This window comes from Meriones unguiculatus, chromosome 7 (genome assembly GCF_030254825.1).
Source record: "Meriones unguiculatus strain TT.TT164.6M chromosome 7, Bangor_MerUng_6.1, whole genome shotgun sequence".
NCBI lineage: Eukaryota > Metazoa > Chordata > Mammalia > Rodentia > Muridae > Meriones > Meriones unguiculatus.
In genome coordinates, this window is record NC_083355.1 from 80,073,294 (window position 1) to 80,090,701 (window position 17,408).

General features: G+C 32.8%; 1 protein-coding gene across 1 annotated transcript in view; it reads right to left on the bottom strand.

Moving 5' to 3' along the window:
* Nucleotides 1-282: 282 nt before the first annotated feature.
* C7H14orf39 (chromosome 7 C14orf39 homolog) overlaps nucleotides 283-17,408 on the bottom strand; it is a 33,549-nt gene continuing 16,423 nt past the window's right edge. The window contains exons 11-17 of the mRNA XM_021647249.1: nucleotides 16,587-16,672; nucleotides 16,361-16,407; nucleotides 12,656-12,717; nucleotides 10,966-11,141; nucleotides 8,818-8,962; nucleotides 4,452-4,510; nucleotides 283-475 (exon numbers count right to left, since the gene is read on the bottom strand). Coding sequence (XP_021502924.1) covers nucleotides 283-475; nucleotides 4,452-4,510; nucleotides 8,818-8,962; nucleotides 10,966-11,141; nucleotides 12,656-12,717; nucleotides 16,361-16,407; nucleotides 16,587-16,672 — 768 coding nt within the window. The remainder of the gene's footprint in view (nucleotides 476-4,451; nucleotides 4,511-8,817; nucleotides 8,963-10,965; nucleotides 11,142-12,655; nucleotides 12,718-16,360; nucleotides 16,408-16,586; nucleotides 16,673-17,408) is intronic.

A 17,408-nucleotide genomic window follows, 5' to 3' on the forward strand; every position in this document is an offset into this window, starting at 1 on the left:
AATTCCAGGGAGAAATTGACTTATTAATAAAAAAATTAATGGATAAAGTATTAACATCTTTAAGAAAAAGGATTATCTGATAGGGATAACAAAGTCAAAATCAAAATATATAATGATTAGCTAAAGTCAAAAATAAAAAATATTCAACATTTAAATAACTTCAATCACGTAATTCAACTCCAGTAATCAATTACAACTTTAATTGACAAATATATCTTGCATTCAGTGATAATACAGATTTTAAAGAAGTTATAGAACATTAAATAGTTTAAAAATAATAATTCAAAAAAACAGAAATTGTGTTTTATTTTGTGAAGATGAAAAATCTTTTGAGGAAGAGGAAGACATTGTGCTTTGATCCTGCTCAAAAGAAAATGGAAAACTAAAGTCATCTTTTCCAGCTCCAAATGTGTGGTTTGAAGAGTTTGATTGAAAAGAAAATGTGAAGGCATCTTCTTCTGATTTCCCAAATAAGCTTCCTGAAGAACATAATTATCAAATTATGATTGTATTTGTGTTATATAAGTCTACTAGATTACAGTATGCTGCATACAATATATACATTAACATTGAATCACTTACTTATTTAGCAAATACTTAAATGTATTCTTAATATACATAAGGCATTGTCCTTGGTACTATGGAAAGCACTCTAACTTAAGCCCTACTTACAAGTAATTTGAACTCAAGTGTATAAAGAACTCATTTAATAACAGAAAGTAGGGCAAAACACCTCAAATAAAGAGAAAAATAGCACGAGAATTCAGAAACAGATCTGCATAGGAAATATGTTAACATAATCCATTCAAATTAGTATGGGTGCTGAAAAGTAACAAAGATATATTAAGCAAGAGTTAATGAAGATGAGCTTGCAAACACCACTGAATGTCTCACTATAGAATGTAGACTTAAATATGTATCAGGAAAGCATTAAGTATTTTCAAGCACAGACATAACATGACTTAAGCTCCTTTATAAGGTTACTTTGGAAAACATGTATAGAATGGATAGAAAGCAGCATCTAGAAGTAGTGAAAACCAAAAGGGAAAATAATCCCCTTTCCCTATCACCACAGCAATGGAGATGGAGAGGGGAAATGCTGCATCCTGCATAAGCCAAATATCCAGCTACTATGTGTTGCATAATTACAAAATATGCTTTTGTGTTAAAAACCTTTGACAAATCTGTGAAAAGAGTTTTATTTAGTTTTGAAAGAAATTTTATAAATTAACTTCACTTGTAGATTTGCTTGTTGACTCCAAGGATTGGTAAAAGGAAAAACATATATCAATTTCCATTCATTATTCATTATTTAAAACTGAAAGTAAAAACACTGCTCAATATTTTTTTAAAAAGAAATCAACTATTTCTGATCTGTTATACAGGAATACAAAGGCTTATTTGAAACAAGTGGCATAAGGCATATTTTTTCGATATACAGAGCTAGTTAGCTGGTACCTTAAACAAATTTCTTCATGCCACTCTGAAATTTGTATATTTTTAAGATCCATTATTTCACTCCAAATAAAAATGAGCCAACTAATAGTCAGACACTTGCCAGCAGGATGAAATGATTAGCATACATTTGAGTTCTCCCAGTTCCCTTTTTTATTTTGTTCTTTTTCCTTTAAGATTTATTTATTTTATGTATGATTACTCTATCTGAATGTACACCTGCGCGTCAGAAGAGGACATCTGATCCCAGTATAGATGGTTGTGATCCCAGTATAGATGGTTGCTGGGAACTGGACTCAGGACCTTTGGAAGAGCAGACCATGTTCTTAACCGCTTATTTTATTCCAGCCCTCTTATTTTATTCTTTACCAACTTCATTTCATAACCATAAGACTTAAACAGGCAAAAATACATAGATTCAGAAAGAAATAAAACCTTGAATTTCCCTTTGTATAAATTTTATTTTCTTTTTAAGAGTTCCTATAAAGTCTTCATAAAATTCCTAATCACTCCATAAACAAAAGTATGTCACTGTAAGACAGTATTTTTGGTGCTCAACAGTAAATAAAAAGCAAGTCCTTATTCTCAAAGATTCAAAGGATGTTTTATATGTATTTGTAAATACTTAATATATTATGTAGAATATAAACATTGTTTTTAAAAAAGAGATTCAGAAAAAACAAAGGAGATTTTGGGGGAAGATAGAAGGTAGAAATAAAGGTTTTATGGAAGAGAAGTTAGTCTTCAAAGATAAGATCGAAGTTAGAGGTTGCAAGAAACAAGCAAGTAAAAAAGTCTGGGCTTTTTTTTTTTTTTTTTTTTTTTGAGATATGCTGAACTATTCAGTTTGACCAAACAAAAGTAATCTGTTTTTAAAAAGAGCTTCAAAGCCACAGAGAGATTAAATTAGAAAAGTGGGAAGATGGTGTGCAACAGTCAATGAAAGCCACTTACGTATTTAACAGTGGCAGAAGATATAGTCAACATTATGCATAAAGAAGATAAAGCTATTACCTAACGACAAGCTGAGAAGAGGAAAACAGCAATTAGGATGTCATTACAATATCCCATGTGAATAGTTATGGGTTGGAAACACACAATAATATCACTAAAAACAGGAAAAAGTATTTCAAAACACTGATAAAGCTTGATGACTAGTTGCACTTAATCATAACAACAGAGAAAAGCTAAAATTGTTATTAATATTCTGAATCATAACAAGCAGAACAATGGAAATACCATTAGAGATAACAGAAGGAGAATAACTTTTATTTTTAGATATATTGGGTTTTTAATGTCAAAAAACAGCTATAAAGAGCTTATCACTATCCAATCTGAAATAAAAGTCTAGAGTTTAGGAAAGGGTTTTGCAACCATCAGTTTCCAGTTAAATAATTTTAATAGCATGCTAATCATCTCTCTACATTCATCCTTGGTTTTATTTGGCCTGTTCTCAATATAGCAACCCACTGTAATCCTTGAAAAACCCTGTCAGATTGTTTCAGTCATTTGCTCAAAACCCTCCAGTGGCTTCCTATTGCACTTAGAAGAAAATCCAAAGATTTTAATAGTCAAAAGGTCACACGTGATTTATTCCTTCTCACACTTTTAACTTATTTTTTCCATACTACTTAAATTTCTCTCCATTTAAGTTTCCTTTCTCTCCACTGAAATACTATAATTTACCTGCTTTTTTACTGAACATATCAAGCATGTCACCATGTAAGACCTTTTTACTCTTTGCCTAGTATACTTTTTCCAGTAGCTATTTACCTCCATCTCCTCCTGGTCTCTGTTCAAATGTCTTTAATTGATGTGTTCCCTAATGCCCTTGCAGCACAGCAACCATAATCTTAAACCAAGTATTTCCTAGTCCTCTCATTCTGATTTATCTTTCCTTCTTAGTATTTAAGGGTTAACTCAATCCAGGGATGAGTCAGACCCACATGGAAGGATGACTTAACAGTTTCGCTTCTCTTAATACTATTTTCTTAGAAAATACAGAACCAAGGATTTTTTAAATGTAGAATCTTGTGCCTGCCAACTGTGGTGTGCAAAAATTAGAGAATTGGAGAAGTTATAAATTAATATTATAGACCTTGAGCCTCCTGACTGAGATAAATGACTGATGGGTAACTGATAGTGTAGCACCTGTGTATCAAGGTGACCTATATGTACCATGTGTCTTGTCCAAAGCAGCATGATATGTTCCATGTGGACCAGGTAGCAAAAGAAATCTTATTATTTGGGTAGTTGACAGGCTCTCAATGATCCAAAAGACACTGTGCCCATTGTTATCTCTCACTCTGCATCCTTCTACAAAGCAAATAGATCAAAATTGTAATATGTATCTGACTACCACTTCAAGTCTATAAACTATTTAGTGCACTACTATCGTATACATTGATTTATTTCTCTATCTCTGTCTCTCCCAGTGGAATACAAGCCCTATGAGGATTTAAATTCTTGCCCACTGTTCTTTCACCAAAGCCAAAAGCAGTACCTGACAACAAATGAAATACATACACATATACAAATATTGACTGAATTAACTAATCAAAGAATAGAAAAAGGAAAGCTACCCAATAAAAAGTATGCACCAAAAAGATAGGAGAAAGTAAAAAAAAAAATTCAAAAAAGATGGGAATAGTTACTATTAAAAGGACTAAATATGATAACAAATGCAAGATATCCATAATGCTTGATAATAGAGAAGTCGGTAATACTGAATAAAACAAGTGTTGGCAGAGTTGGGGAAAATGTTTAAGTGCTGGAAGAATGAAGAAGAAAGGAATAGAGGGCAGGATGAAGGGAAAGGAGAACAGATTAGTTACTGAATTTATCATGTGTGCTGAGATTGCAGCATTATCTATTGAGTTCATAGGGTCAACAAGTAAATATTTAAATAAACCGAGTGCCTAAAAATCAATTAGAGATAAACCAAGTACCATGGAGGAAAGTTAACATGTTTTTATGTGTAGAAAACTTCAAATCACTTACCAATTCCTTGTGATGAAGGAGGATTTAGATTTACTGCAGAGTACTGTTCATTAAACTGGAAAATAATTTTCATTAACTATTACTTGTGAAATCAAAAGGACAGTTTTTATATAGCATTTATATTTGACACTGGAGGCTTTAATTTTTAGTATTATAATATTAGAGTTGACATAACAGTAACTTTCTACATAGCGTATTCTAAGACCTAAAACAGAAACTCTGTCTTTGGGCTCGGGATGTAGCTCAGTAGCAGAATCCTTGCTTAGCATACATGCGGTTCTCAGCTCAATCTTTAGCATTAGATGGAAAAACCTATCATTTACTTATATTAAGACAAGGACTGGTCTGGAGGTGTGACTCAGTGGTGGAGTGCTATCTATGATATTTCTGAGGGCTCCAGTTAGAGTCCCAGCACTGCCATAAATAATAAATAAATCCTATTAACTTGATTATAGCAACATGGAAAAAATTTACACTTAGAGAATCATTCCTTTATATTTCTTCTGCATATTTGATGGTTAATATTTTAAAATTTAATTTATCTGTTAAGTTTTATTGATGTAATGTGTAAGTCCCTGATTTATTCTTACAATTAGTAGCCCCAACTTCATCACATTCTAAATCCTTTCGTTTCCAGACTTTCCAACCCATACCACTGATTAGTTCACCAATCCTGACAACTTTATCATACATTGTGAGTGCACTTAAGTTTATACAGTTTTATGAACCTAGTTCTTACGTGCACGCATATGTAGGTGCGTATGTGCCAAGATGTGTATGTGGAGGTCAGAGAACAACTTGCAAGTGTCGGTTCTCACCATCCACCAAGGAAGTCCAAAAAGCTATCAGAAAAAAAAAGTGATCAGGTGTGGACCAGGGTTGAATCAATTCACTCACTCTATGATCTATTTTAATGTGTAGAATGAGCTTCTTTTACTAATCCACTTTACAATATTCAAAATTTATAACTATATTCTTTTAATTTCTAGTAGAGGTAGGTCACTTTTTTTTTTCAATCTAGCTAGGAGTTGGTCACTCCTGTCAATTATTTTCAAAGAATCAACTTTGGCCTTGTTAATTTTCTCTGTTATTTTTCCAGTTCATTGATTTCTAGTCTTTATTTCTTCATTCACTTTAGATTTGCTTTATTATTCTTTTCATATCTTTCCAAAAGAGAATCAAAGGTCATTAATTTTAGACTGTTCTTTTTCTATTAATTATTTGCCTTATTAACTAAATTATCTAACTACCATCTTGCTTTAGTCATGTCATCGTTCTACAATTTTGATAACCTGAATTTTCATAATAAGCAATTTCAAAATCATTTCTGAATTCTTTTATGGCTATTTCCTTGACTCACAGACTAAATTTTTTTTTTCTCAATATCTTATTAAGTTCAAACTCAATTGTATTGTGGTCAGAGAACATATTCTGATTCCTATATTTTTTATCTTTAGTAAGTTTCATTTAATAACTCTTAATTCATTTAATGAATCTTAATAAATAGTAATTTAATATAATACAACCAGGCAGTGGCGGTGCATGCCTTTACTCCCAGCACTCAGGAAGCAGAGGCAAACGGATCTCTGAGTTCAAGGCCACTCTGATTTACAGAGCAAATTCAAGGACAGCCTGGCCTACACAGAGAGACACTCTAGTTATTGGTTTCGAAAAACAAAAAACAAAACAAAAACATTCATTTAATGAACCAAAACATGGTCTACCTTGTAATTGTACCATTAACACTTGAAATATGGTGTTCATTAAGGTCAATTAGACCAAAGAGACTGATTATATCATTCAGATCTTACAGGATATATTTATTATGTTGTCTAATTTTAACAACTGTTGAGGAAATGGAATATAATACCTTCATAGTTGGTTCTCTATTTATCCTCTTGTGCAAAAGTAACTACTCAGTTACCCAATTAACTCGTGAGTTTTATCACTAGGAACTGAACCTAAAGCATTGTGAACACAGGCAAACACTCTACAACTAAGCTCAACACATTGCTCTATGATACACGTTTTAAGCCTGTTGCTAGACACAAACCACTGAAAAATCATTGAAGGTGTTATATCTTCCTTATTGTAGGTGTTATATCTTCCTTATTAGTTGAACTTCTAATTTTTATAAATTCTCTCTTATTTCTAACAATGTCTTTATTCTGAAGGGTATCCCCAAGTGATAATAAAGCCATTGTAACCTTCTTAGACTTAGAATTTTCATGAAATATTAATTTTATGTCTTTCAACCTATCATCAGCTTTATATTGAAATATGTCTCTTATAAACAGCTTACATTAACACACTTATTAAGAAGTTCATAATTTATGCTGTTTATGTTGTTCTTTTATGCTTACTTAATTTCTTTATTATCTTCTTTTGATTAAATACTTGTTTAGAATTTCATTCTATTAGCAATTTTACTTTAAAGCATTTTCTTGATTAATCATGTTTGTCATAGGAAATTTATTAATTGGGTAGTCTCCTTCCCTAACTCATCACAAACAAAACAAAACAAAAATTAATAATAAATAATCTTCAGTTGTTTTTTTTTTTGTTTTGTTTTGGTTTGGTTTTTTTTTGCTTTTTTCAAGACAGGGTTTCTCTGTGTAGCCCCGGCTGTCCTGGGACCCGCTCTGTAGAAAGGCTGTCCTGGTTCTCACTCTGTAGAAAGGCTGGCCTCACCTCAGAGATCTGCCTGCCTCTGCCTCCCATCTGCTTTTGCTTGTGCCATCACTGTCTGGCTAATTTTCCAAGATTTTGACTATGTTAAAATTAAATTACATTTACAAATTGCATTGAAAAGAAATCTATCGTCATAATATTTTCTTTCTATGTAAATACTTCATATATTTGTTTTCAATGATTTTTCAGTGGTTTTATAGTTTTCTTTATTCAAAATGTACGTGCTTCTTGCCAAAGTTATACATATTTAAATTTATGTTAATATTGTAAAAGAGAATTTAGTTCTTGTGGCCTATTTCTCACATTTCTTTCAGAAATTACTTACTTGCTTATAAAATAAATGTATAAATAACAATAAAAGCTAAACACATTACATACTATAAAATGTATAATACCATAGCTATCAATAAATTAATAATTTTTTCAATTTAATACATTGTAACAAAAATGCCACATAAGCTTTCTAGGTATGGTTGTTTAAATGAGCAATAACAAGAAAATGCTTCTATCTGTACTATTTAGCATTAGTAAGTTGATGCTTTTGAAAATGCTTTCTGTGTATAAACTCATTTAATATTTATAAACTCTATGGTAGCCACTGTCTTTACTTCTATTCAACAGAGGAAATTAAATTATTTTACCAACGTCCATACACTCTAGATGTGCAAGAACTGACTAGGATGCTATGTCTAGCTTAACTACTACACTGTACTGTATACTTCCACTAACACATGGTTTAATGCTGGGCTCAACTGCTGAACTCAGAAGTAAAAACCTTACACTGGTTTGCATTGCCAAAAAGCAGAAACATTGGTGAAGATTCTACAGATCTTTTAAAGTTAACTAACGAAATATTGCCATGTACATACATACAGCTGAAAATACTAATATAACTTGATAACATGTATCAAGAATATGTAGTTTATTTCTATATTGAAAATGTGTAACACATTAGTCAGAAAACCAATTTACCTTTAATCTGCCTTTAACTATAATTCAGATCAACCCTATCTTAATTTGGTTTGGATTTTTTTTGGGTGTTTGTTGTTGTTGCTTTGCTTGTTTAATTTAATTTGAGTGCTGGAAATCAAGCTCAGGACCTCATGCTTGATAGGTACTCTCTTATTATGAGAGCCATATCCCAGAGCTTTTCTCTCTTAAGATGTATTCTTATTTATGTGTATTTTGTGTATGTGTACATATGCCATGTATGTGCAGATGCTCTTGGAGGCTAGAAGAGTCTGTTGGATACCCTAGCACTGAGGTTTCAGATGGTTGTCAATCACCTGACATAGGTGCTAGAAACTGAACTCAGGTCCTCTGCAGGGGCAGCAAGTGATCTTAACTGGTGCATTATCTCTCTGATCTCAATATTTTCTTTTCTTTTAATAAATAGATATGAATCTGGGTCATCTGAAATTATGAATGTAAAGGTTGTAGGGAACTATTTTTTTACTATCAATACTCAGGATTTTGCCTATGCTGGAAGTGAAAGCCATGCCTCAAGGACACTAGGGAAGCACTATACCACTGAATTACATCGACAGCATTTTTTTTTTCAAAGTTGCCTCTGACAATATTCTGTCCCAAGAACATTTGGTACTAAAGAACGAAAATTGCCTGAAGCGCCAAAGTACAATTTTTAGAAATAAAATTTGGTTTTCACTTTACCTGATCTGATGAGATTTCTGAATCAGACACAGAAGAATCAAATAAATTCAGTCCAGGTGATCTTGAAGTATAACTCATGAGAAAGGGAAACCCAGGAGAATCCTTTTGTTTCTGTCCTTCACGTACTACATTTTTAGTTCTGTTACAGAAAGATTTAAAAATCACCCAAATGTCATAAATGTATTATTACACAATACAGACTGGGAAGCGCTAAAAGCAATGACATACAGGTAGGCATTTGTATAGAAAGGCTGGAATTGCTGGGCGGGGGGGGGGGGCATGTCTGTAATGCCAGCATTTGCGAGGCAGAGGCAGGCAGATTGCTGTGAGTAAGGCCAATCTGGTCTACAAAGTGAGTCTAGGAGAGCCAAGGTTACACAGAGCCAAGGTTACACAGAGAAAACCTGTCTTAAAAAACAAACAAAAAGGGAAGAAAGCAAGGAAGGAAGGAAGAGGAAGAAAAAGAGAGAGAGAGACAGACAGACAGAGAAAGGAGGTGGGTTTTAAAGTGACAAACTTATGAAGAAAATAAAAACCAATTTGGAAATAATAATTGTGAATAATTACTAAGCATACGGTGTCAAGCACTATATAAGTGTAATTTATTTCTCATAACAATCCATCAAAACAAAATACTATTATTATAATTTTCTTTTATAGCAAATATTTTTGAAATTTTTCTAAACTTTAAGTGATTTGCTTAAAAGGATAGTGAGGCCAGTGAAATTTAGATGCAGCAATTCACATTCAAAATCCAAGCTGTCAATTCTGACAGTCTTCAAGATCTTGAAAACTAGTCACAAAACATGTTCTAATGAGAGGTCAGACACAAGAGTGTTCTAGAAGAGAAGATGAACTATAAATGATCTGGAACAAATAAACAAGATAGTGTATAATATAAAGCCAGAGTGGTCTAAGTTTAAAATCTCAACTTCAAGCCAGGTAATGGTGCACATGTCTTTGATCCCATCACTCGGGAGGCAGAAGCAGGTAGATCTCTGAGTTGAGACCCGCCTGGTCTACAGAGTGAGTTCTGGGACAGAAACTCTGTCTTGAAAAAAAAAAAATCAAAACAAACTAAAAATAACTCAACTTTAACACCAACTGGTTGTATCAACTATGACTGTTTCCTCATCTATAAAATAAAAATGATAGTGTACCAATGATTCGTAAAGTCATTAATATAAAAAGAGCATCAGCATAAAGTGCCTAACAGCTGCTTATACGTAGGGCTCTATAAAGTGGGTTTTTCTTTTTTACTTTTTAGGATGCCAGAGTGTGTACCATGAGTGAGGCCTTACATTCATTCTCCAGCCCCACCAACAAATATATGTAAGTCTGACAATGCTGACACACCTATCTTTACAAATTATAATGTTCTCATCCAGAGTTTTAGAATATGATACATTAGTTCTAAATTTTAGGATTTGATAAGTTCTATTTTAAGAACATTTTGCTTGAGTCAAATGCTTCACATTCATACATAAAATTTTTACTAGCAATTTAAAACACGGAAGTAGAACACAGATGAGAGATAGCACATGAAGTAAAATCTAATTTATGTCTTAGAGGAACCTTAGGGTTCAATGTTAAGGAACAGACTGAACTGAGCCCAAAGTTTAAATGCAGCACTGCTTTCTTGGCTGCAAACCCTAATTCAGCAGTTTTCAACACTGTATATTCATATTAGAGGCACTTAGTCTTAAAAAAATGGGAACTGTTGCTTCATACACCACATACATGAAAAAATGATTGCTAAAACATTACTCTGTAGTAGTCCACAGCTACTATGTGTGGCAGCAGTTCTTGAGCTTGACTTTTAAGTTTTCTACATTTTTTATCCTTTTTAAAACCTTAAACCTCCATATTGACATACTGGACATACAGGATCTTTATCATCTTTATCATTTTAATAACAACAAACCCCAAACCACAAAAAGCCAAACAAACAAATAAAAGAACAGGGAGCAGAGTCTAAAACACTAACAAGTGTTGGAGGAGGGGTAGTCTCTTCCTTGTTTTCATGGCTGAAATACTTACACACTAAAATCTTTCCAACTTCTAATTAAATGCTTTACTAGTCCTATAAATTACTTATATAACTCAGTGTATAAACAATTCAATTAGAATCATTAATAAAAATCCTACATGTCAAAGAAGGGGCTTTTAGGGAACTGTATTTTTTCCACAAATTCAGGTGTCTTCACAGCTTCAGGAGTTACTGGAAATAAAGGAGTTTCAGGAGTCTGTGGAAAATTCTCAGCTCTTTCTTCTTCAACATTATTATTTTCTATTGACTTTCCAAAGTGTTCTATGTAGACAGCCTGCAAATAGAAAGTAACAGAAAAATGTTTAACAATGACTGTTACTTAAAAGAGCACGCATAAAATGCATAAGGTAGAATGTGCCGCCTTATTCTGTTATTACTTCACAAGTAAGTAAAATTAGCACTGGTGAAGTGATGTGTATACACAAAAAATTAGAAAACCACTTATTTTGTAACTGAATTCCTTCCAGCTATATCTCTACATAAAAAATTAAATGATAATCAAAAATGCTGAAATTGAAAGAAAATATTGAGGAATAATTTTTCTTTTAAAAAATTCACACTACACTCTAACTCCTTGAAAAGAAGATTTGCTTTTAAGCAATTTTGTTTATTCCTTTATGTTATAATTTGGATCTGTGTTACAGGCTTACCCCGGCTTAGCATACTGGGAGGTAGTGAAAAGTTTAGGAGGTACGGTATGAGAGTTCTTTAGATCACGGTGAGTGGCATGCTCTGGAGGGGAAGTGGGATCTCTTCTTTAAAAGAATTCCTGGGGCTGGAGAGATGGCTCAGTGGTTAAGAGCATTGTCTGCTCTTACGAAGGGTCTGGGTTCAGTTCCCAGCACCCATATGGCAGCTCATAACTGTCTCTAACACCAATTCATTCCAAGGGGTCTGACACCTTCACACTAATGCACATAAAATAAAATTAAATAAATTATTAAAAAAAAATTCCTGGCCATAGATGAGGTGTCTCACTCCATTATGAACTTCTGCCATGATGTGTGCGCTACTACTGGCCCAAAGGAATGGGACCAACTAATCATAAACTCTCAGACTATGAACTGTAATAAATCTGTCTTCATAAGTTATCTCAAGTAACTAACTGTGCTTTCAGGTGAATAGTAACAGACAATTGCCTACTCTGTCTTTCCATTTTTTGGCCACTATACTTTGTATACTGCTTTATTTCTTAAGATTGAGAAATAAAATACTAACTTTTCCTTTATCTCCTTTTTGTACACACACACGGCACAAGAAAGAGAGAGGAACAGAGAGAGAATGAGAAACTTATCCCATATGATTATGGTAAATATTACACAATTTGGGTCTTGTAAAAAATATAATGTGATCATTACCTGTATTTCTTTTATAGTAGAACACTGCTTAGTCATTGCTCATTTTAACCCTTGTTAGTCTAGCATCTGTCATCAAGGCTTTCCACTATACAAAATTATCAAGATACCTTCATATCCACTGGTCTTGAACTGCCATAGCAAATCAATCTTGCCAAACAAATTCATTGTCTTCAGTCATGAATTTGTTCAATCTTAATATGTATCATCACTTAATAGTGACAACTTTTGGTATTTGTTCATATCAACTTTTGTGGATTCTTTTTTTTATCTGAAAAATAAAAATTCTAAATTCTTTGAACCTGACTCCTAAGCTAATAACATCTTCTATAAGTAATCTTCATTGTAACAAATTTAAAACTTTGATGGACTCAGAGTATCTTTTAAATTAGGATGCTCTGCTTAGAAACTAAGAACCTAACATCTGACTTACCTGTGGAGCACATTTTGAGTCTCTTAGTTGTCTTACTGTCTCTTTATCTCCACACTCAGCATCTATTTATTATGAGATTTAATAGGTTGATGATTAAGTTATTTTACTTGTGTGATCTCATTATGAAATTAAACAATTTACTTTAGCCAAATTAAACCATATTTTGTAAATATATTTTTACAAAATGTTTCATATAGTTTTGCCAAAAACATAAGAGCACAAAATATAATAATTAACAGTTAACAAAAGGACATCACCCAGATAAAGAAACATGAGCAATTCCAAAAAGTCCTGTTTCCCATGTCCTCTTCTTCAAAGGTAATCCCTATCCTGACTTCAGTGATAATAATTCCCTGACAAGTTTTATCGCCTAAATATCTTCCTTTTCTACTTTAAAATGCCATGCTAAAATTATATATTTATGTCTCCCTTTTTGTTTAGCATATTCTTGTGTGATTCCTCCATATCATTGCATATAGACAGTTTTCTCATTACTGGTATAAATATTCCATAAATCTACATTCTATAATAAGTGGGCATTTGAAACAATGTAATGACTTTTTACATATATTCCATATTTTTATTTCTCTAGGTATATACCTAAGGTGGAATTATGAGACACAGAGTATATGTATCTCCCAATAACAGGTCTCAAACTTTTCCAAAATAGCTGTACCAATTTTTGCTGAGATAACCAGCCAATGTAAAAATCATGAAATCTCAGAAAATTAGCTCTAACATAGGTGGTTTCAATACATCCCTGTATGTTTCAATATTTTTTATTAATCAATATTATTTGTTAATTTTAACATGCAATTTTATTTAATATTATTTATTAATTACAGTTTATATTACTAGCTTAATGAGCCTCTACTGGTCCACACTCTCATGAATATTAATATTGGTAGACTTTTTAGATTTGCTAATCTGGTAGATGTGTAACAGTATCTCACTGTAGCTTTATACTTCCATGAATCATTTCATGTTCATCTGCAAGAAAAATTTCTTTTGAGGTGTCAATTCACATATTTCTCTTTTCCAAGTTTTAAATTTGTATCTTCCCATGTATATGTGTATGCACATATATATGTATCTGAGTGTACATGCACACATGCAGAAGTCAGAGGACAGTGCTGATAGTCAATTATTGCCTTTCATCTTTTTAATGGCTACCTATGCCATACTAGCTGGCCTACAAATTCCCAGGGATTGTCCTGTCACCACCTTCCACAGCACTACAGCATCACTGACATTACAGACGCACACTACTGGGTACAGCTTTATGTGAGTTTTAGAAATCTGAATTGAGGTCCTCACACTTGCCTACTGAGTGCTTTACCTACTAGGCAACCCCCAAGCCTCAATTCCAACATATTCTAAATGAGTTGTCTGCTTTTATCTGCTTGATTTGTAAAAGTTCTTTACACTTTTTAGAATCACTCTTTGGGTAATTTTGTATATTATATAACAAATACATTCTTTGGCTCTCTGACTCATTTTCCTTTTTTATTGTACGCTTTTTGAAAGATTTTTATTTTACATGTGTTTTGCTTGCATGTCCATCCACTGAACATGTACAGGTATTTTACATGTGTTTTGCCTGCATGTCCGTCCACTGAACATGTGCAGGCACATAGGCCAGGAGAGGGGGTTCGACCCTCTGGAACTGGGAGTTAAGGTGGTAATAAGGGGACATGTGGGTACTGGAAAACAAATCCAGATCCTCTGCAAGAGCAACAAGAGCTCTTAGCCTCTGAGACATCTCTAAGCCTCCTTTTTACTGTATTTTTGGAAAAACAAAATTTCTTGAGATTAATATAGCCAATATCAATTTATTAATTAGGCTTTTAATTCTTGTTTAAGAAATCTTAATCTTGGGAGCTGGAAAGATGGCTTCATGGGTTAAGAGTGAATATTATTCTTGCAGAGGACATGAATTTTGTTCCCAGCACCTATTCAGGGAACACAACTGTAACTCTAGCTCCAGGTGATCCAACACCTTCTTCTGGCCTCTATTAGCACCTGCCCTCTAATGCATATACCTACACTCTGACACACACACACACACACACACATACATAATTAAAAATAAATCAAAAGGTAAAAAATACATCTTTAAAAATCAGAAATGCCTCTCTTGAAGTCATGATTGAATCTTTATATTTTCTGAAAGCTTTGCACACTTGTCTCTTGAATTTAAATCACAGTTATTATTCTTTTACTACATATTAATTTCCTCAAATTATAGGTTTTGAGAATATTCAAAGTCTTTGTTGTTTTTTTTTTTTTCTAAAATAATTACATATCCTCCTGAGTAGGAAGCCTCATTACACACTCAACACACAGGTAGGACTGTGCCAGTTCTATGTATTTCCCAACATCTCTATGTCACGGGTGCACTGTTCTTAAGAGATTAGCTATTTCTCCTTGTCTAATACAATTGGTTTAGCTTATGAAGAGGATTATAAACAGCTGGAGTAGGTCACATGAACAGGAAAGGCATATTTTTTCATCTTAGAAGAAAGCAAAGAGAGTATTCAGCTGTATAGGATACATATGTTGTTTCAACTGAACTATATATAAGTGAGAAAAATAGGCAAAGAGAATATAACTATTCTGAAAAATGTATATATCAACAACATTTTGAGATTTACTTTTATTTATGTATATGTATCTATTATGTATATGTATCTATATATGCGAATGCATGCCATATGTGTGCCAGACCAAGGAAGCCAAAAGAGAGCAACAGATCCCCCGGAACTGGAATTACAGGTGGCTGTAAGTTGTCATTGGGTGTACCAGGAACTGAATGGTAGTTCTCTGGAAGAGCTGATGTATTCCTAACCATGGAGTCATCTACAAAACTGTGTAGTTTCAGAATGACTCTTGTAAAACTTCAAAAGAGTCGAAAGGTGAGAACTTCCATATAGCTTGATACAAGGTATACTGTGCCTCATTACTGGGTTACCAGAATATTTACATAGTGCTGCATGATATACAAACATATATTCACGTGTATGCTTATGTAACTACATATCCATGCACACATATCCACATACAGGTATTTGGACAAGATAAATATTTTCCACTGTTTGCCACAGTTCCAATGTTTAGTTGATCTTATGAAGATAAATTCATATATATATGCTATGAACTTTCTATGATGATCAGTCAAAGAAAATAGTCAAGGCAGCAAAAAATTAATATAAAATAATGTAAAAGCATTATTTATAGTTGCAAAAATGGGAACAAAAAGATATTCGATGAGAAAATAGCTGAAATCTGCTATATTCATTCAGTGGAATACTATGCAGTCATTACAAATAATGTTAATAATATGAAGAATAACCTCATGTCATTACTTTTTATTTGTAATGACTGCATATTGTTGAGTAGGGAAATGTAATATAAATTACATTTACTGTATAATTCAAATTTGGAGGATAAATAACAAAATATACATGTCTATTTTAAAAAGACTATATTATGTCAGTTATGTATGCTTGGTGATACTTTGTTTCCTTTATATTTTTCTTTGTTTTCCAAATTTTCCACAAGAAAATGTATTAATTTTATTTTCTGATAAAAATGTATTATTAAGCCACATATGTACTATCCATCAGTCAGAGTTGAAAACATTCAAATTATTTAGTATAAAAACTGATAATTTATTATTTATAAAAAAATATGAACAGCAAATACCTATATTTCCTTTTTCAATCCATTGACTGTAATTTGATTGATTCAATCTAAAATGCAAAAAAACCCATAATTTTTATTATTTCATAGTCAGTATTTACAAGTTATCTAGAGATGAAAACATTTCTTTTCTTTGGGGGAGGCAGTGCTAGAAATTGAAAGCACACAAATACACCAGTGCTGAGCTATACCCCAACCCTTTGGATATTTTTTCAATTTTAAAAATTACCTGAATTGAGTAAAACCTTGTGAACTTTTAACAGCTGGACCACGTGAACATTTTGAATTACTATCCATACCAGAGTCATTAAACATCTGAAAAAAAAATGCATTAGGTTGCCTATGTAAAATAACTATGTATCACAGCTACACAGGGATCTCTACATTAGCATTTCATCTTCATAATCGCCACCATTATCAACACCTACATCTACATGCATTAACTGAAATAACCACATAGAAAAAATAAAGGCAACTATACTGAGAAACAAAAAGGTTTAGGAATAATTTTGACAAGTATGATAACTATTTGTGGTAGTTATACTTAAAGTAAATATTTTACATTTTAACTTAATCCATTTTCACTAATCAAATGGGTATTACTGTTTTCTTTATTAATTACCTGATTTCTATGTTCTTTTAAAAATATATGAGGTGATGTAATTATCCTGGAACCAGACAGTTATGACAGTTATGCAACCTGTTTGCTAAAAAAAAAAAATCACTGAACTTATACTTTCAAGTGGTAAATTTTGTAGCATGTGAACTGTGCCTCAAAGAAATACATTTTACTCTTCAAGGAACAGGTGGATGAAGTTTTTGATAGCTGGCAGCCCTTGAAGGATCTGCTTATGGTTCTTTAGAGACTTCTCTTGGGGGCCACAGAGATGGGTCAGCAGTTAAAGGTGCTGGCTGCCAAGCCTGATGACTTGAGTTTGATCCCTGGAACCAACATGGTAAAAGGCAGAACGGACTCCTGAAAGTCAGCCTCTGATCTCCATGTATGTCAAGGCATACATCTACATACAATAAATATCACACACATATATGG